This window comes from Cyclopterus lumpus, chromosome 19 (assembly GCF_009769545.1).
Source record: "Cyclopterus lumpus isolate fCycLum1 chromosome 19, fCycLum1.pri, whole genome shotgun sequence".
Classification (NCBI taxonomy): Eukaryota; Metazoa; Chordata; class Actinopteri; order Perciformes; family Cyclopteridae; genus Cyclopterus; species Cyclopterus lumpus.
Window position 1 is genome coordinate 9,912,117 of NC_046984.1, and position 20,094 is coordinate 9,932,210.

At 42.1% G+C, this 20,094-nt stretch overlaps 2 protein-coding genes across 4 annotated transcripts; one reads left to right on the top strand and one right to left on the bottom strand.

Moving 5' to 3' along the window:
* Nucleotides 1-1,398: 1,398 nt before the first annotated feature.
* On the bottom strand, nt 1,399-7,918 carry znf281b (zinc finger protein 281b). Of its 3 annotated transcripts, none has more exons than XM_034558457.1 (7): nt 7,770-7,918; nt 5,073-5,594; nt 4,812-4,925; nt 4,522-4,645; nt 3,544-3,627; nt 3,326-3,444; nt 1,399-3,139 (listed from the first exon to the last, which is right to left on the bottom strand). In XM_034558457.1, exons 2-7 carry the CDS (start codon nt 5,520-5,522, stop codon nt 1,523-1,525), a joined length of 2,508 nt encoding a protein of 835 aa, XP_034414348.1. In that variant the 5' UTR covers nt 5,523-5,594; nt 7,770-7,918; the 3' UTR covers nt 1,399-1,522. The 3 variants fall into 3 exon arrangements, with proteins under 3 accessions (XP_034414348.1, XP_034414345.1, XP_034414347.1); XM_034558454.1 differs by having other exon boundaries at nt 3,544-3,636; XM_034558456.1 differs by having other exon boundaries at nt 3,544-3,636; nt 7,802-7,909.
* A 2,567-nt stretch (nt 7,919-10,485) lies between these two features.
* Nucleotides 10,486-19,773, top strand: LOC117748571 (G protein-activated inward rectifier potassium channel 1-like). The gene is made up of 3 exons (XM_034558458.1): nt 10,486-11,154; nt 18,505-18,721; nt 19,100-19,773. Exons 1-3 carry the CDS (start codon nt 10,486-10,488, stop codon nt 19,771-19,773), a joined length of 1,560 nt encoding a protein of 519 aa, XP_034414349.1.
* The last annotated feature ends 321 nt before the right edge of the window (nt 19,774-20,094 follow it).

Here is a 20,094-nt window from a genome sequence, read left to right on the forward strand (position 1 = left end):
GATGAAGAGGGAGCAGAGGAACAGGTCCGGTGATTACTTGCCAAAGATATCCGCTACTGAGTTCTGATGTGGCTAGTGGAGAATAAATAAAAAAGGGGTTTGGGTGTGCATCCAACATACCCAGGGGTAAAGATATAAGGGTTCCAGCATGTCAGCCCGTGTCTCAAAACACTTAAATACAAAGAGGTACTCAAAATATTGTATAACAAAATTATGGCAAATCATCTTTTTACAACATCACCCAACAAACCGTAAGAAAAACAATCCCCCCTCCCCTTAAGAAAAAGCAACAAAATACATTTAGATGCCCATGGTCATGCCAAGTCAACCCCTATCAAACAATAATCCCCCCCCCCCCCCAAGACCAGTTCACAGTTTTCTCCTCTTAAAATAATAATAAGCATTAGCATAATAATCACGTATCACATATGCAAATTGAATGGGTTGTTTTTGCTTCCAATGATGATTTGTTTTTTAAAAAGTGCTTGTTTGATTCCACTGACAACGGGAAGGAGTGGAGTAGAGTAGAAAAGTGGTGACTTATTTTAAAAAAAAAAATTTAAATTAAATTTAAAAAATCCCTTCAGCAACATCATGATAAAAACATCCGGGATGGATGTTGCTTTCTGAGACGGCCGTATTAGCAATAGGTTGAATATTGTCGAAGCCGTGTCTTTTCTACTGGCCACTCATGGTCACAACCAGAGGAGCGCATGGTTAGACTTCATCAACTGAAGCTTAATGCAGACAAGACGGTTACTTATGCTCGAACATCGCCGTCACTTCAGAACATGCTGCGTGCTGAACTCCACGACAATGTATACTACCTCACGTACATGTGGCTCTCCAAAGAAATGTGGATGTCTTCACATTGACACAACAGTACCATAATCTCAACAAAGCTACATGCAGTAGAAACCAAACATGGTCATCTATAGTAATTTGTTGTTGTGACAAGTTAAAACAAAACAAAACACAAAAACAAAATCAAAGCTTTGTAGTCTCAAAGTACACCTGTAAAAACTGTGCTAATTGCATCTCATAATACAAAGTCTTATTACACAATTTTGCCTATTTTCCTGAGTTAATGTTTCTTGTAACAGACAATATATACTTTTTTGCAATTTGATTTCTGGGCCTTTCCCTGCCACAAATGGTATTATTGAAATGATCAACATTATTACTTTACAATGGTTTGATGATTGATAAAACACTGGTTCAGAAAAAAAGAAAAAGAAAAAAAGTCAAGCAAGTTTATAGCTACCCTCTAAATGTTTTAAATTACATTTAAATCTACGGTACGTTCATATCAAAATCACTACTCTTAAACAAAAATACATAATAAAAATGAGAATATTAAAAAAAATTGCATTTGAGGCCATGAAAGACCCTCCCTGGTCATTTTTGTATCAACATTTAATGGCAGTGTTTAAAAACAAACTTTGCTACAAGAACAAAATTAGGATGGGACTGTATGGACAGTAACAGAACAGCCCCCGACTGGATTCACCTCGTTTGACCCTTATCTGAAACTTTGGCTTGTCTGGGTTTTTGATCCTGTACTCACTGGCTCACCGACGTCAGCTAACAAACTGGTATACCCTGAGAATTCTGACACTGGAGTCCGTATTCGATGGTCGACCTCTGCCCCAGGATCACTGCCATAGCCCAGAGGGGTCACCCGCCCAGACTTGAACTGGGAGCCAAAGGCCTGAGCGAAATTCTCGATCTGGTATGTGGTTTCTTTAGGGGGGTTCAGTGGGGACAGGTCAGGGTAACTGGAACCGTTGGTGGGTGCAGCGCTTCCTCCGGCCTTTGGCTGCTGCCCCTTGGAGCCCTCTGCCGAGGCAGTCAGGTCCTGGGGAGGTAGGTTGAAAGTACCGGGGGAGTGCTGCTTCTCCAACTGCTCGGTCAGCTCTTGAGATGGAGTCAGCTGCTGGTGGCTAGTGGGTTCCAAGCTGAGGTGGTAGCCTGCCTGGGAGGGGGAGCCGACGAGCATGCCATAGTGGGACTTAGAGGAGGATGAGGAGGAGTTTGATGAAGGGGCGGCGATGGGCAGTGGGGAGGAGACAGCAGGTGGGTAGACGCAGTCCAGTGGGGATGTGGTGTACACATGTTTGTCTGAGAACAGGGGCCCTGTGGGACTGGAGCTGCTGGACAGGAGTGGGAAAGGCCCTGTAGGGCCAAGGCTGGGGAAGGGCCCACTATGGCTGGTGCGCTCCAGGGCCTGCAGGAGGAACTTTGAGTACTCACTCATCACAGCTGTCTTATCACCACCGTTGGGAGAGTCATCCTCCAGCTCCGGGGTAACAGGGGCTGCAGGCTGGAGGTCTACATGATGAGGGTGGTCTGACAGGTCAAAAGTCACGTCATGGTGGTGTGTCCCATCCGGCTTATGGCTATAATGCTCTAGCAGGCTTTGCAGTACTTCATCTGGAATGCCCGACTTGTCGTGCTTGAGTTCCAAAGGCGAGGAGTCCAGCATGGCCAGCGTGGGCTCAGGCCCCAGGGAGCCCTGGATGACACTACTGACCTGGGATGCCATGTGCAGTGAGCCAGCTCCATAGTCATTGTTAACTGCATGGAGGTAGCGCCGCTTTTTCACAAACTGCATTGCGTCATCGTAGTTGCTGCTGGTGGTAGGCTCCTGCTTGTTCACCCCGCCTCCCTGGAGGAGACCCATGTTATCAAGGCCAGAAACCTCCACATGATCCATGGAGCCAGGCTTCTGGCACAGCTGTTTTTGTCCATCAGCACTGTCGTCCAGGGAGAGCAGGCCCTTGTCCAGGGCCTTGCGGCCAGCTTTCTTAAAGACCAACTTAGGAGAACGTCCCTGCATGGTGGGGCCAGAGCCTGAAGGGTGCTCCATGCTGAAGTCCTGCAGGCCCAGGTCACGGGCCATCCCCCCAGAGGATGAAGCTGCTGATGCATTCTTCTTCCTCTTGCGCTCACCGCCCTCACCGTTTTTGGACTTGGCCCTCTTACGTCCGGAGGCGGTAGAGATTCCCTGAGTGAGTGCATAGCTTCCCTGGCCTAGCTCTGCTTCGCTGAGCTCCAGCATGTTTGGGTCCATGCCCTTCTTTATGGCTTCTCCACAAGTCCGTTTGTGCTTCAGTAACCGGTCTGTTCTTGAGAAAAACTAAAACAAAAAAAAACGACAAACTTTAGAAGTGCCCACATGCTGATGATAATAATAAAGCATGTTACTCATACACATTATTCAAAACCGGATGTTTAAAAGTTATTAAAAGTTTATAGAGCCAACTAGCAAAATTCATATTAAAAAGACAAAACAGTGCTACGGTACAGATTACATATAACCTACTTGTTGGCAAGTATCGCAGCGGTATGGCTTCTCGCCACTGTGTGTCCTTTTGTGTCGCTCCATATGGTACTTCTGGATAAAGCGCATGTTACACTGGTCACAGCTAAAAGGCTTCTCTCCTGCAAAAGACATACGAGATTATGTTTCACACAAGCAGTTTATATAAACCGATACTAGTGACAGCATTCATCAAACCACTTCCAGGTGCTGAAACTCACCACTGTGGATCTTCTCGTGCCGCTGGAGCAGATATTTCTGGATGAAGCTCATGTTACACTGACTGCACCGGAAAGGCCTCTCACCTGTGCGATCAAGAGTACAACAATCCGCTCACCACATTAATTAACTCCCAGCCTGTCACATAACCGTGTTTACCATATGGTCGCCATGACACATGAACCTGTGGCATTTAATCAAACACCTGGTGCACAAATATACATCAAAATAAGATGTTTGAGACTTGCATAATAAGCAGTCCAACACTAATAGTATGTAGACATACGTTGTGTATTTACCACAGCACAGAAGCTTTACAGATGTTTTATTTAAATGGAAACACCATATTTCCAATGTCTAAATTGTAATATATTGGACACCTTTGTCAGATAGTTACACTTAAGAAATAACATAATGGAAATAGTTTTAAATAAACGGAGGTTGTAAAGTGAGTTTAAAGTGTTCCTTTAAATAACGTACGAGTTCAAGTTCAAAGAGCCTAGTGAAGAATTCCCAGCAAGAAGAATGACTAAGACACACAGAAATACATGAGTCATCATTGAGTCATCCCTGGCGTTAGCAATTGTCTGGTTTCAAGTCAGGCCCCAGGCACTCATGGTGACGGGGAACTTAGTAAAAGTGGAGGGTCGTGAACAGTGTGGTATAGCAGATTCCATGAAAATGCGTCTGGGGCATATTTTCATTAAAATATAGATTTTTCCAGCTACATTACAGTCCGACAGCAGAGCGAGAACAGACATCGCCTTCTGTAGCTGAATCTTTTCTGCTTCCATCCCAACATATCCCGAGTGCATTTTAGACCACTTTTATCAGCATAGGAGAAATAGTGCATTTGGTAGAATAAGTAGTAGGAGTAGCTGGTTAAAACCTATTTTAACTTTTAAACTTTAAATGTTATTCTAGTAAAATAAAAGCTTAAGATAAAAGTAAAGCATTGACAAGCAGCGAAAGTCTCTCACCTGTGTGTATGAGCACATGTCTGCGCAAGTGGTAAGAGCTGCGGAAGGCAGCATTACAGTGCTCACAGATATGTGGTTTTGAGTTGGGGGACATGCAGGCTCCATCTGCATCCAACATCATGGCCTGCAAGGAAAAAAATAAAAATACATGAGTATATGTAAGATACTGTTGACTTTTACACATAATCTTAGCGCAGATGTGTAAAAGTCAAACTAGATAGAAGAAAAGATATCTTTCGTCCAAAGAAAACATATTTTCTGGTGAAGAAAATTAGTAAAACAGATATGACCTTTGCAGCATCGTTGCGTTTTCTTCGTGCTTTGCCTCCTTGCCCATCGCCATTGCTCCTTCTCCCTTTTCTCCCTGAGGGCTCTTTTGGCTCTTTACCCGGTCTTCCAGGCATCTATGGACAAACAAGTTAACGTCTATAAAATGGCAAATAAGGACATAAAAACTTTACTATAAGAGGAAACAAGTATCTACAGATAATAGTTAAATATATATATTTATGCCACTTGAAACAATATTTAGAACCACAATTTCTTCTCACCTGTTCTCCAAGGGAACGGACGTTGCTGAGGCTGAGGTCATGCAGGAGCATGTTCTGGTGATTTTGGTGGTGGTGGTGGTCGCCGAAAGACATGTCCTGCATGTCAGTACTACTCTTCCCCGCGCCCCCTCCAGCACAGTTTACCCCAACACTCCCACCATAGAGCGGCATACGGTAATCCAGCTCATTTAGACGCTCCTGCTTGATGCCCATGCTGTGGAGGAAGCCCCCTGTATTCACAGTGGCACCCTGGTGTTCTGGTGGCGAATCCCGTTCTTTCTTCAGGATCATCTCCTGAGGAAGCTCGCCCATAACGGACTGGGAGGACAGTCGCGTAAAGCTGGTGACAGGCGGCAGGTGGCTGAACATAAGCATACCTGGTGCAAAATTGGGATCCATGCCACCGTTGCGCAAAAACTCATTGCCTAATTTGTCTTGGATAATACTCATAGTGGTGGGTCTGCTTTGTGCAGGGAAGAAGGAGGGCAATAATTCTAAAGAGGAATGCAGGAGAGGAATATCCTGAAAGAGACATAAAATAAAGTCATGTTAATTGATGATTTTAGACATGAATAAGTTTACAATTCAAAGTAAATGTCATATTCATGTTTTTAATATAGGACCTCATCTCTTGCCAGTGAAGTAAACTACATAGCTTTTACAGCATGTGAACTGCAATGTTCTTTGTCGCCCATTAATTACTTAATTGGATTTATTACGCTTACATAATGGAAACACTGCTTACAGTAAATGGAACTTTAATAGTTTATGAAATACAGCAGAGCATATTAACCCATATAAGCCTATCTGTTAAAATATATTTAAATGTGTAGAAGAGATAATACACAATACTCAATATACTGTACACATTACTAAATAAATAAAGGCAATCAGCGGCAAACCATTTCTCTCAATATGAGCAAAAGACTTTTGGCACAGTTTACTTAACATGCCTACGATTAAATGCTATTACCAATCAATATGTCACAAATACTTGGAGAATGAACAACAGTCACATTTCCACATAAAACCCCAAATTAAAAGAATGAGGTCAAATATGTCATCAACATACAAGATTCATTATATTAATGATAGACAATATAACAAATCGTATCTTCCTTCATCGTTAATGGAAGGTAAATTCAGGTCTAGAATAAATCAAATGTGGTAAAAGTTCCAGAGAGACGCACTATTATAAATGCAATAAACCAATGATCCATATTGTGTGATGGTTTGATGAAGTGATTGTTAATGTAAGAGTGTGACGCTCTGCACTACAAAATACAGGTTTCAGCACTGGAACATTTATATAAATTCAGTTCAACAGAAGGGGGGGGGGAGAGAGAAGAGACACTGCCTCTGAAATATTCAATCCCATCCCGTATTGTTCTGCTAGTTGCATTTAGCACCACATGTGTCTTGGACAGTAGCCAAACTAAAAATATGTGCAGTGGCTCGATAGCTTTTAGTAAGATATTCCTATTGTTTTCGCACTCTGATGCTCGCTGGACGACACCGCTCGGCGTCTTTCGCTAATAAGCCAACATGAAAGAAGAAGCTGGAGGCACTGGTTCCAATATTGTCAAATGAACCGCTTCACTACACCTAAAACAAACGATATTTAGGTCAAACACAGACAGACATTTCGGTCAAATTGGGAAGGCGTAGTCGGGTGACTTGAGTGGTGCGTGTATCGAAACCAGCACAGAAGACTGGAGCGAGAAGGCATTGTTTAGTCTCGACCCGCCGACCATTTGGCGACGTGACACCGATATGAGCTTTTGTGATGCATAATAGTTAGCAAGCTAGTTAGCATAGCGAGCTAGTTGGTTGGTTAGCCACAATGAGACACAATCAACGCACCTTTACGTCCTCAATCAAAACAAGAGGCTAAGACGCCTTAAAAGCCAATATCAGTCATTCAAATAAAGTAACACGAACACGTTAAGTCGCGTGGTCTCAAATTAGCCGCGTATGGAGTCAATGAACGTCTAATTTGAACCGTTATGACCAATGCGACGTGCCGTTTAGCTCGTTACGGAGTGGTGCTATAAAAGCTAGCTTACGCTAAAACAGGATCCATGATTTCACGGATTTATTCGCTATTTTAAACGACACTTCTATAAGAGGAAGCACCCTGAAAACCACAACCGCACGAATACACCAGCGGATTAAAAAAAAAAAATGTTATAACTGTGGATAAAGTGAAACTAAAAACCGAAAAGTTAGCTTAAGGGTCAGGTCAACGCCATAAATTGCTCATTCTCCTATTCCCAAGCTTTGATGACGCTCGTGAAATCAAACCTGTCTGGCTGCGAGCAACGCTGGCGCTCTATTTATTGTTAGCTAACTTTAGCTGTAATTACAGCCGGACGGCGCTCACCGGTACATTTAGCGAGCAATCACGCATCCGCAACTGCGGTACGCGTGGACTTCATATCCAGTGACCTGGCTAAATAAAACTGTTCGCTTTAAAGCAGCTGTGTTTATAACAATCGAGCTGCCACGAGCTAGCTGGTTAGCTGCTAGCCGCTCCGTCTCAAAGCCCGCATTACGGCCCATGCAACAGAAACAATGATGCTGAGTCTCGGTGCATCTCCCCGTTTTGCGCCGAGCCACACAATCCCGTCGCGTGGATCTCGACAAAGCACAACGCATTTGCCACGAACACAAAGTAAATTGAGTTCCCCCACTCACCTACACATGACCGCAGTTGGTTTTAAACGTGCCTGTATTCGCTCCGTATTCGCAGCTTTTGGGGGTTTATTGCCAAAACATTGTTCTCCGGCGGTCGCTGCTTTCGTCCATCTTGTCCTGGCGCGGGGAATTGTGGGTGTAGCGGACGGGTCGTGAGAGGAGACAGGCGAAGGCTGCTGAGGTTTCAGAGGTTTGCCTCATCGGACAGCTCAAGTAGTCCTTTGCGCTACAGTAACGACACATCAACGAGGACAGATACTGTAATTAATTGAGACATGGCGTAATTCAGAACACAAGAAAAGATACATTGACATTTCTCCCTAAAAAGCATCTAAAACGTTAAAACTGGTATTTACAATGTTCTAATATAGATTTAAAACAGTTGTTGTAAACGCAAGTATCATGCCTACATTGTTCCAAGTGCTGGTTTAGTAAAGAATAATATCCTTTAGTCAGATACTTAGAAATATTGGTTATTGGAGTGATTTTGTTTGTTATCATTGTTTTTTTTCTGGTTTTGTACATTGTGAGTAGTTGTTATGGTGTGTTAGAATAAGATTTTCTGTTTTCTGTTGATGGAGTGTCTGAGTGTCTGTTTTATGAACCTGATGGGGACCCTGATAAAATAAAATAAAAAGCAAAATACAATGCCACCAATGTTATCTTTGTTCTAATATTTTAAGACTGTATCATACAGGTATTGAATGAACTGTGGTGGAAATGTAGTCTGTATTTTGTACTTTTTTAATGTTCTTTGTTCATAAATAGGCTTTTGTCAAAGGGGCAGCACAGATTAGCTAAACTCACATCCTACTGAGGCTTGCACCGATTTGTTTCACAGAGACAAAACTAGAAATGCAACGATCCAACTTTTAACTTCAGATACCTCAACGCAATCTGCTGATTCAGATTCACAATCTGATACCAGTGTACTCATTATGTCAATCATAATGTTCATCAACTGAGGTAACATAATGTCAGGGATTGTTGAGGGCCACAATCACAACAAACAAAAACACAATTTTGAGATAGTGGCCGGCCATGAATGAATGGTAGTGGAAACACCAGACTGCATAATGAAGGAACTGTTTGTAATGTGCAATAGTCACATTTTGCAGTTGCCTTATTCTTTTAAAAAAAGTCAGTATCTGTGCCAAAACCAATCAGGTGTGTCAGATTGTTGCATCCCCACACAAAGGTACAGCACTGGATTATAGACAACCACCCAGAGCCCCAGACCTCTCACACAGCTTCACTGTGAATTGATTTTCGGTCATTTGATTTATTTCTAAATTTCTTCAGGGAATTGTAGTAAAAATCAATTAAAGTGAGTCCTGCATTATGACCTTATGATGCATTGTAGAATATTCCTGTAGAATATTCCTGTGTCAAAATCTAATAAGATGTTTATATTGTTTTCACACTGTGCATATTCATAAATAACTGTGGTTGGTAAATTGGGTCCCAATGTTTGCCCTCTCACTGTTCTAGTCCTTGGATTGAATAGACAATGTTCTGTTGGTGGGTGATGGATTCACTCTGATGAGTGTATCCTTCCTTTTAATTAAGTGTTGAAGCACAACATTTGTGGCTTGACAGAATTGGTTCTCTTGAGAGCGTTCTTTTTCCCACTGATGCATTTTCATTAAACATTTTCATATCAGCAAGTATTAACAAAATGAGTACACTGTTGTGAGAGCAAAAACAGTCTTAAAGCAAAACATCTAATTTAAAATCACTAACTGAACAAACATGTGTGGTTTTCATTATCAACTTGTAATTACCAGTTATCCGATTAATGCCATAGCATGTGCTTCGGAGGAGCTGAATGCAATAACACCAAAAAACAAAACTATAGTTACATGTGATGTGGCATATTACATTGAGTTGACTCATCAGATCACTCCCTTGTTTATTACAAATACAAGTAAACAGACCTGTCATGTACAGCAGGTGAATCATAGCATATTTCTGACACTTCCATGATGCGTCCATTATGGTATGGTGGTAACACAAATAGTGGATAGCTGAGCAGCCATTCGGTTTCTGTTCAATTCCCATGTATTATGTTCATACAAAAAACACACCGTTATCATTATGTAAAAATCCCAAAACAGCCAAAATTGTATTTTCATTTGTTTCCATTGACATCTACACTACTTATACTGAACAACTACTTCCCCTGAAGTAACACTAGGAGGAACCAGATAGCTGCAAATCACCACAATCCCCCCCCCCCCCCAACCTTGCTGCACTTCTTCTCCAGCCTTTAATTCGAGTCACTCCTGCCAGAGCGCAATTCCCTTGAGCAGAAGTGAGCACTGGAGCCTCTATTCACGTTGTCAGGTCTATTGAAGCAGCTCCTGGACCTACCAAGGACACAGCCATTCAATCGAGCGGTTTGAAAGCAGCTTTTTTTTAAAAAATTTAATGTAATGTTAAAGCTGTTTTCTTCTCCTCCATGGATGACACCTGAACAAAAAGTTGGCACTTGCAGCAGACTCCTTTGCTTAAAGGACCGAGTCTGAATCATGCTTTGCGCATAATCTCTGCTCACTTACGAATGATTTACACGAGAGAAGCGCATCTCCACCTACAGGATGCCAGTCGCGCTCTGAATGTTACCGCATGGTTTTGGGCACGGGGTACCAAACTTGCGCAAAAAAGCCCGATTCTTCTCAAGTATTGACTTGCCTATCGCAAGGTGATTGACACCATGTCAGTCTTACGGAGGACATTTGGCGTGGACTACCAGGTGGTAAACACCGACCGGGACATGACTTTTTCCCCACCGGCGAAGAAAAAGAGGCAGCGGTTTGTGGAGAAGAACGGCCGCTGCAATGTCCAGCACGGTAACCTTGGCGGTGAGACCAGCCGATACATCTCTGATCTCTTCACCACGCTGGTGGATCTCAAGTGGCGCTGGAACCTACTCATCTTCATCCTCACATACACAGTCGCGTGGCTTGTCATGGCTTCAATGTGGTGGGTGATCGCTTACATCCGCGGCGACTTGAGCCACGGCGGCCACGACTCGTCTTACACCCCGTGCGTCGCCAACGTGTACAACTTTCCCTCCGCGTTCCTGTTTTTCATCGAGACGGAGGCGACCATCGGCTACGGCTACCGCTACATCACGGAGAAGTGTCCGGAGGGCATCATCCTCTTCCTCTTCCAGTCGCTGCTGGGCTCCATCGTGGACGCCTTTCTCATCGGCTGCATGTTCATCAAGATGTCGCAGCCGAAGAAGCGCGCGGAGACGCTGATGTTCAGCCAGGACGCGGTCATTTCGCAGCGGGACGGGAAGTTGTGCCTCATGTTCCGCGTGGGGAACCTGCGGAACAGCCATATGGTGTCGGCGCAGATCAGGTGCAAACTCATCAAGGTACGTTAACGCAGCCGAGGTGCGCATTACATCCCAAATCACAATGAAAGTATTTCGGCACACTTTGGCCACAATTAGCGTTTGGACTCTTGGAATGTGGATCAAGGATGAGGCTATTGGACACAGTCACTTGATTTGTTTTGAAATTGCTGATTGTGTTTTATGAGTGCTCTTCAAGTCATGCGTTGAATATCCATTAATCTCCAGAATTGATTGCATTCCCTGAGGGTCTCTGATTTGCTGGGGCTATGGTTTTACATGAGGCTCCAACATAATACGTATAGGCTCTTTTAATGAGTTACATTGCATCTGCCCCCTGCAGCAGTAGATTTGTCCTGGACACAGTGTTTCTGCTGAGTGTGTTGCAGGGTACCCCCCTCCAACTGTACACAGATGAGATGAATTGGCCTCCAGGGGACAGCATGTGGGAAACTCTAAGCATATAGACTAAAAGATCTATTGAACCGATTCCTTTACTGAGTGGACAATACTTTTTTCTTGAGGATAGTCTTGCCGAAAGACATAATGCCACAAATCGGAAGCACTGAGAGCGGACAGTGATGTACCTCTGTATGAAATGTCGGTGGGTTTCAGAGCTGAGGGAAGCCTCAGGATGAAAGCAGCTGAGGCAGCTGCTGCTAAGATAAGAGGGAAACATTTTGTGTCAACTTGACAACTAAAAGACTGAAACGGTTGGATCACACCTGGTTGTTCATTCACCAAATGTGTTTCTGAAGGCTCAACAAACAACATGTTTTTGTTCTCTGCAGACTTCGTGGCCGATAGCTGGACAGCACCCATTATCTACAACGTCTAATAAGTCTCATATAATTTAATCAGAAGCTGATCTTTTTGAGTCTTTTATGTGCCAGCAACACATTTTCTCACTGTAGCAGGAAGGTCTGCAACATGGAAACTACTTCTCTCCAGTCCAAACATGTAGTGGGTATCTGAAGGACAGCGGTGCTTTGTTGTGACAGGGAGAGTTAGTGGTGGTTTTGTCGTCTCTCCGGACTAGCGAGATGATCTCTAGTGACAGTTAACTCTCTCAACCTGGAGGGAGAACCATCAGAAAGCTCCCAGTAGTATATGGCTATATGTTCTGTTCTTAGATTTCATCCAGGCATATTTTAAATGTGTTCTGTTCATTCATTTATAATCTGATTAGTGTAAAAGTCTCCATGAGAGATGTGTCGCTCAGTTTAACAAATTAAAAGCCAGGACTCAATAACTTATTATCACTAATGTTTCAGCTTTTTCCACAAGTTTTATTTAATTTAATTTAATTTAACTATCATTTACTTTTGAATTAAAAGCCTATATAGGCAAAGAAAATAACAATCAACCTGATGATATAGCACAAAATGCTATATCATCAGGTTTTCTCCCTCTACAGAGACTAAAAGTTACATAGAGAGAGATTAATATCCTCTAATACTCATGATGCTTTCAATTGATGATTTAAAACAGAATGAAAGCAGTAGCACATTTATCCATGGGGCATGCTTTCATGTTTGACCTTGGTCAAAATTGTCTGTGTGCCAATATTACATATATCGCCATAGTAAAATGTACCAATTTTTAGCACATGGAGCCACAACACATTTGTTATTAAAGAAGAATTGCTGGGATAGTTTAGTTTATGGTCTATATTTAAAGTAAAAAGGAGTAAACTTGTAGTCTGATTTACAACATGAAAAGCTGAACAAGCTGCTGCAGCACTGTTGCAGAGGAGATACATAACCAGTACTTTGGCTACACTGCACCTCACTCAATCTTGCCTTTACCTCCAAGGTCTTTTTTAAGAAGTAAATGAACCTGCATGAGAATAATCTAATCACTGGAAAGGGGAACGTTTGTTGTCTGAAGGGTTCTCACTCATATGTATCCGTGGCTCTCTTTCAAAGATCAGTTAGATTTATGTCATGAACCTGATCTGGGATTTCTGCCAGTAAATGATACTCTTTCATTAAATCACCTTTAAGCAGTTATGCATGTGTTGGTGGAAGGTCAGACATCCAGGACTTTGTTAATTATCTGCTAAATTGTCAAATTGTGCTTTCCAATCTCACTTTTTCACAGTGCAGCTTCATATGTTTCCTGGACAGTGGGACACACATATAAATATATGATACTTTAAATATAGATCAAACCCCTATTTCTTTGGATTCCAGATTGAATGTGTTGTTGAGAAGGCTATACTGCTGCTGAATAGATGCTGTCTGCTAATGTGTCTTTGTAAGTATATATTTAAAGACACAGTGATCTATTAGAGCTTATAAAGCTACAGCGGGCTATTGTAGAGTAGATTGACTATACATCACCCCGTAGGACTATACACCGTAGGAACAATGCTACGGCTTGTGTACAGGTAATGTACTGCTCAAGGTCACTGTCAGATGGGTTGCCCACAAAGCTGACTGGAGACATGAGACATGCTGCAGTAAATCCTAATGATGGAGCTGTATAAACGCACTCTGACATGGCTACTGCAATCTATTTTCCAGGAAAGGCTTGGGTTATAAATTCTTATGGGACCTGGATACTTGGATATGAAGTTGTGTCACATGATTGATCAGCACTCGTGTTTTTTTCAATTGCAACATGGTTTTTAAGCAGGACTGTGTCTCTAACTTCTTAGCATTTGTTAAAACAGAAAACCTTTCAGGAAACTTGCTCACAATAGACGGGTTGTACGTAATAAAATCCTCACATACAGTAAGAACGTTATGGTGAAGCATACTTTGGTGCAGTATTCTGACTCTTTTCTTCTATATTTTGTTCCCACTTTTTCATAATGATTGAGGAACTGCTCATAGAAGACTGTTTTCTAAAGGCTCGCATTGCAGTATGTTTCCATTTGCTATCAACATCAGTGTCACCCTTGATGTTGCCAAATTTTATTAAATATTTTGTAAGAACCAAAACATCCTGCACTCTGCCTACTCAATTTATCAGCATCCATATGGTGCTGCTATTCCGTGGGCTATGTTTTCGTATATATATATATATATATATATATATATATGATGACGTCTGGGCTGGTTTTACGACATGAATTTGACAAGTTTCAAAAACTTCCCACGATATCCTCGATGTTACTTAATATGGAAACGCAGGACTCTCCTGGATGATGTAAAACAACAACACCCGTGAAGATGCCAGTCAGAGGAGCACATCTGAGCTAAATAAAACATAGTTCCTGCTGAATGAATCCAACATGTAGCCAGAACCCAGACGTAAATTCAGTTGTCTCTTCTGGGCTCAAACCTTCAACTTATTTAGAGAAGCAGATATTTTCTAACACAGTTGTTAATCTTTTGTAAGACTGGCTTTGTGAAAAAGGAAAAGGACTTCAACTTCCAGGGGTGCCCAATATAACTTCTTTCACTTTGCAACTCTATAAAATGAGTTGGCTACAAGGGATTGGGAGTTTATGATCACATACGACAATACAAACAATTTTGGAGTGAAAGATCTTTCTTGTAATTAATACAGACGAGGAAATGTTTTGTGAAAAAAAAAAAATTCAAGGCACTTATTCACAAAATTTGTAAAGATGTATGCACTGACCCTCAAAAGAACAGGCAGGACCCAGCCATCCCTGAGTTAGAGCCTACACTTCAATATGTGACTTGCGTTAAAAATGTAATTATTGGCATAAACATTATTCTTTGGAAGGACATTTCTCTACATCAATAATGTATATCAACTTAAAAAGATAACTGTCCTTGAGTATGAATTATTTATAACGCAGCTTTCATTAATAAATCAATAGAATGCAGTGGTGCACTGACCCCTGCAGCACTGGCAAATATGATTGTCAAATAAAAGAACATGTGGTATGCCAGCAGGGCATGGAGGAAACATACTTGTTACAATTGGAGAATAAAAAAAATGCTAAAACAAAAAAAGACAGAGAGCGAGAGTGGGACATACGAGTGGTGCTTGTCAATGTCAATAGATGCTTGTCTCAGTAGTTTGGTCCGCAGCAGGTGATACGTGATAAGGGCTCGTTGTAGTGGATAGACATCCATGGATGCAGGCGTTTAGCCAGAAGGCAGGCAGACATGTCAGCATGACTCGCCTCCTTTGCAACGCCTCCGAAGGACAGGCAGAAAGAGAGTAGAGGAGAAAGACTGTTGAATTAGCTTTAATGGTGCTGTCGAGAGATTGGAATCGGGAGCTCAGATGTGAAATCTGTGTGAGCATTACGTTTGATCTCCAGCTCAAAAGTTGCAGCTGGATGCACACGGACATATATGCGAACACAAACAAAAAACACACAGCTACATTAAAGACACAGGGACCAATGTGCACTTCTTTCTAACTTTCAACATCACTGCTTGTGTGTGTGTGTGTGTTTCTTTGCATCGCTCTCTCTCTCACACACACACACACACATGTGCGCGTGCGCGCTGTCACTGAGGAGAAAGCGAGTCGCAGGGAGAGGTTCTTGCTGCTTTTCATTCAACCTGAATCTCAGGGGGCTTGGTAAATGAAGCGCTGCCTCTTTATAAGGACATCTTCTAAAAGCCATTAATTCCTCCCTTGTTGCACTGGCTGTTTAACGGCATTAAGAGAACACACCAAACTTTCACCTTGTTTAAACCACTCAGTGCCAAGCAGGATTCTCCTTCCTTGGCAGAGGTATCATTTTGTTGCAATGGAGCCTTGAACGGTATGTGAAAAATTGCAGCTTCAATTTAATGACTACAATTGTCTTAAAAATGACTTCCCAGGAAATTGGTTTCCAAACTCATTAACTTGTATTAGCATTGCTGACAAATGGGACACCTGCCTGCAGTATCTCAATGACAATTAACATTTTGGAATGATTTATGGTAATAAATAAATAAATAATCAGGCTTTTAAAAAATGATTTCATGTGTTTCTCCCACTTATAGGAAACGGAGGAAGCTTTTACCGAAAGCGGAGATCCATGGCAATATGGAAATATATTACACTTTTATTAAACTGTCACGTTTGCCTGTCTAAGAGATGCTGCAGGGGGGATGGGCCAGGAAGCTGGTGTCATCATCAAGCACTCTGTCTTTTAGTTTTGCAAAACAAAAGTTGTATCCATGTGGCTTCAGTGGTCCTCTGACCCTGAGAATGACTGGTGTGCAGTCTACGAGGCCCCATGGCCAGCCAGGACAGTTAATGAGTGGATGTATTTGTTGCAGGTGTTACCCTGATGGGAATGCATCTGAAGCTGTGCGATGGATCCCTATAATAGCTTTAAGAGGGCAATTTCCCTCTGTGATTAGACGTAGTTCCACATGAAATGGGATCTTAGGATTGGAGTTAAAGTGAAGAAGGAGTTAATTTAAGAGCACAAAAGCAGGCAGAAAAGTCATTGTAATTGTTCAGGATTGCTTCCATCATTCAAACAAGCGGTGGAGAGAAGAAGAGGGTCATGTTTGTGTCTTATGCTCCTGCAACGTGATGGTGCCTAAATGCACACCGCCGACCAGCTGCTTTAATGCTCGTTTACCCGACCATGCATGTTTTGTAAAATGGGGAGAGACGGCTGAATTTCCCCAAAAATCTATGATGACATTTTACTGGATGGAATATGTATTTGCCTCTGAGACTCAGTTTTTTCAACAAAAGAACCTTGCAGAGACGTGGATGGATTTGAATGTAAAACCATAAAGAAAAGAAATGAATATTTGGACATATTTTTGGCATGATAGTTGCCAGGATAATACACCCAGGGGAGGCAACAAAACTAAAAGGTGTTATAGGACCTTGATGTTCCTCTCGGTGCACTTACTGTTAGATTTGCAGGGTAAAGGTGATAAAGAGGGTTTAAAAACACTAGCATTGGTAACGTTTATACTTTGAGACACTAATCGTTCACTCTCATTGCCAGTACATTAGAGCACTTTAAAACCCTCTGTGGTAGCCTCTAAGGCAAGTGTCATTAGATTATGGAGAAGACACTAGTGCTCGCTCTTGGGAAACTAAGCTCAATCAAATAAAGTACTCTTTTAGCCGGTAAATTAAAACATGGAATTAGGGAGCCTTGAACTTCTCAATGAGCTTAAAAAAGCACTTTTCCTGTCAATTGCAAGCCTCTTACTGCAGTTGATACGTAAGGGGTGAATGATTTACAAAGGAAAATATGTTTGTTTCACCCAGCAGGCCACAAATAAAATCCCTGCTCCAACCCCACTATCCAATTCCACAAGAATTGGATAGTGGGGTCAAGATGAGTTTTTTTTAATTGCAATTTTTTAAATTCAAATGGTTCTCCTGCTGCCCCATGATAACTTGTATACAGAGTAGCCTCCCTGGCCCATTGAGTGAAGAGCCACTCGGTCCACAGATGGCAAACAAACTGTCAATTTGTATTCACAGGGATGTTGAGGAAAGAAGGGTGTGACATATCACAAGAAGAAGTCTGTGCTCACCGATCCCTGGCTTGGTGTCCCTCATCATGCTGTATCAGTTATGGGTGCTCCCTGAATATGCAGACAGAGAGCCTATGTCGCATGTTCACTGAACCTAACTGAAAATTAAACTCCAAAAGCCAGAGGCAGATTTTTTTTAAACAGACGCCTGGGGAAATAATATGAAATGTCGAGAAGAAAAGCTGTAAAAAGCCATAACACCTGCTTGTCCTTTAACCCTCTATGCCTCAAGCAGTTTCAGGGCGTAATTTGTCACATTTTTGTCTCCATGGCCTTGATTTTCAGTGCAATATATAAGTCCTGCACCTCTATTTATTCAACAACACAACCATGGCTATAGAGACAAATCAATAACTTTTTTTGAATGGCATGAATCATAAAAAAAGAAAGAAACGCAAGTTGAGTTTATTTGATAATTTCTTTTACAACAATTGGGAAAACTACACATTTTTCTGTGGTGTGACAAACTCGGGAACACATTATTTACTTTTGTTTTTCCCAGAAATGTATAACTTAATCTAAATATAAAAGAGTGGCAAAAGTGAATGTCAACGCAGGGGTTTTGCATTGTATCGTTGAAATATACTCATTTGCTTTCTTGCTGAAAGTCAGATGAAAGAATCAAAACTATGGCCTTTTATTTATCAACCAGATATGAGAATAAATTCAGATCAAGTCGTTGAGAATTCAAGATGAAAATTTAAAACAAAAAATAAATCAAAAACAAATGATCTAAACTAGACTACTACATTTTTTAAAGAGGATACCTTAAACCATATACTACATTTACCAATCATTTTTACATTGTTTTTTATTATTAAATAATGAAATGCTACAAATGTATTGGTAATTAAATTGAAGAATGATCTTAAATGATCCTCATTAATATGAATGTAAATGTTATATATGTCCTGATCATTTGTGTTTCCAGTCCCGGCAGACCCCAGAGGGCGAGTTCCTGCCCCTGGACCAGTGTGAGCTGGACGTGGGTTTTGGGACAGGAGCGGACCAGCTCTTCTTGGTGTCGCCTCTAACCATCTGCCATGAGATCAACACCAAGAGCCCGTTCTTTGATCTGTCGCAGCGCTCACTAGTGAACGAGCAGTTTGAGATTGTTGTCATTCTGGAGGGCATCGTGGAAACCACTGGTTAGAGCCAATTATGATTTTTGTAATATATATTTTTGTAATAACTTTTAATACACTTTCCCCAAATCATTTATTTCATCATCACTAAGCATGTGGTAAAGAGCATGTCTCAATAATATCTAATACAATATTACATTTCATATTCATTAATTATTCAATAGCACAAGCTCTTTTTTTATATATGACATATTTCTTTTTTCATTTAGCTTTCTGTCTTTTCCTGTCTTTTTCCCCATTCTCCACTTTTAATTTCTGTTCCTGGCTGTCTGTCCGTTTGAATTCTTTCCACAATTTTCTTCCAAATGTCAGTGTTTTCTTCTTTTTCTTGTCTGTTTTTAAAATATTTCTCAGCAGTTATGTCTCTGTTTTCCATCGTAGGTATGACATGCCAGGCGAGGACATCGTACACTGAAGATGAAGTTTTGTGGGCCCATCGTTTCCTCCCCGTCATGTCACTGGAGGAGGGCTTCTTCAGAGTCGACTACTCTCAGTTCCACAACACCTTTGAGGTCAATACGCCTCCCTACAGCGTCAAAGAGCAGGAGGAGAAGTCCTCGTTGACGTCCCCCAACTCTCTCTCTGTCGCAGCCACCCCCTCCTCCCCTCAGTTGGGTAACGGTGGCCGCGGAGGCCGCAGGGAAAGACTACTGTCAGCTGACTATGCAGACCACGCAGAAGACCAAGCCTTCAGGTTGCCCAGCAAACTCCAGCGCATGAACTCCACCAAGGAGGACCTCCACTGGAGGGGATTGAAGACAGGGCCAGCCTTGCCTGGGGGGAAGGCCTCCAGCACAGGAGACCTTCCGCTTAGTATTCAGAGGCTGAGGTCAAGCTCCATCCCGGTTGTGAGGCAAGGACAGCTGGATGAGCAGGTCCAGCTGCTGTCCTTGGATGGAAATGCCCAGGAGGATGAGCTGGAGAAACACAGACTGCCAACAGCCATGAGCACCATCGGTGCTCCAACCCCAACCCGAGTTCAGATCCCCTTGGTCGGGAGTCGGCCAGAAGACAACCTGCCCGCCAAATTACGCAGAATGAATGCTGACCGCTGACTTCTGCAGACTACCTTTAAGACTTTTGAAAATGTAATCAGGCTATATGGGCATTGCATACAAATAAAGATTACTGTGATATAAGTTGAATCTTTTTCTGCCGATTTTTGCCAGTATTTTACATTTACTTATGGGCTCTCTACTAAGTTGTCTATTGCCATAAGTAGAAGGACAACACCAATAAGCCATCCATCCGCTCATACTGTGAGTCATTTTTGATAGATCACCATCTGTGCCCCCCCCCACCCACTGACTTCTAACACTTCGGCCCTCTTTCACTTCTGTTCATAGAGTTTCCTCAAAGACTTTATTATCTCAAAC

What these genes read in the sequence shown, in the direction of transcription:
- znf281b (XM_034558454.1), bottom strand. Translation starts at nt 5,522, where the DNA reads ATGAGTATTATCCAAGACAAATTAGGCAATGAGTTTTTGCGCAACGGT. An exon ending in TCCGTTCCCTTGGAGAACAG is followed by an intron (nt 4,926 to 5,072) that starts GTGAGAAGAAAT and finishes GTTTGTCCATAG; the next exon opens with ATGCCTGGAAGACCGGGTAA. An exon ending in ACATGTGCTCATACACACAG is followed by an intron (nt 3,637 to 4,521) that starts GTGAGAGACTTT and finishes GTTGTACTCTTG; the next exon opens with ATCGCACAGGTGAGAGGCCT.
- LOC117748571 (XM_034558458.1), top strand. Translation starts at nt 10,486, where the DNA reads ATGTCAGTCTTACGGAGGACATTTGGCGTGGACTACCAGGTGGTAAAC. An exon ending in TCAGGTGCAAACTCATCAAG is followed by an intron (nt 11,155 to 18,504) that starts GTACGTTAACGC and finishes TTGTGTTTCCAG; the next exon opens with TCCCGGCAGACCCCAGAGGG. An exon ending in GGGCATCGTGGAAACCACTG is followed by an intron (nt 18,722 to 19,099) that starts GTTAGAGCCAAT and finishes TTTCCATCGTAG; the next exon opens with GTATGACATGCCAGGCGAGG.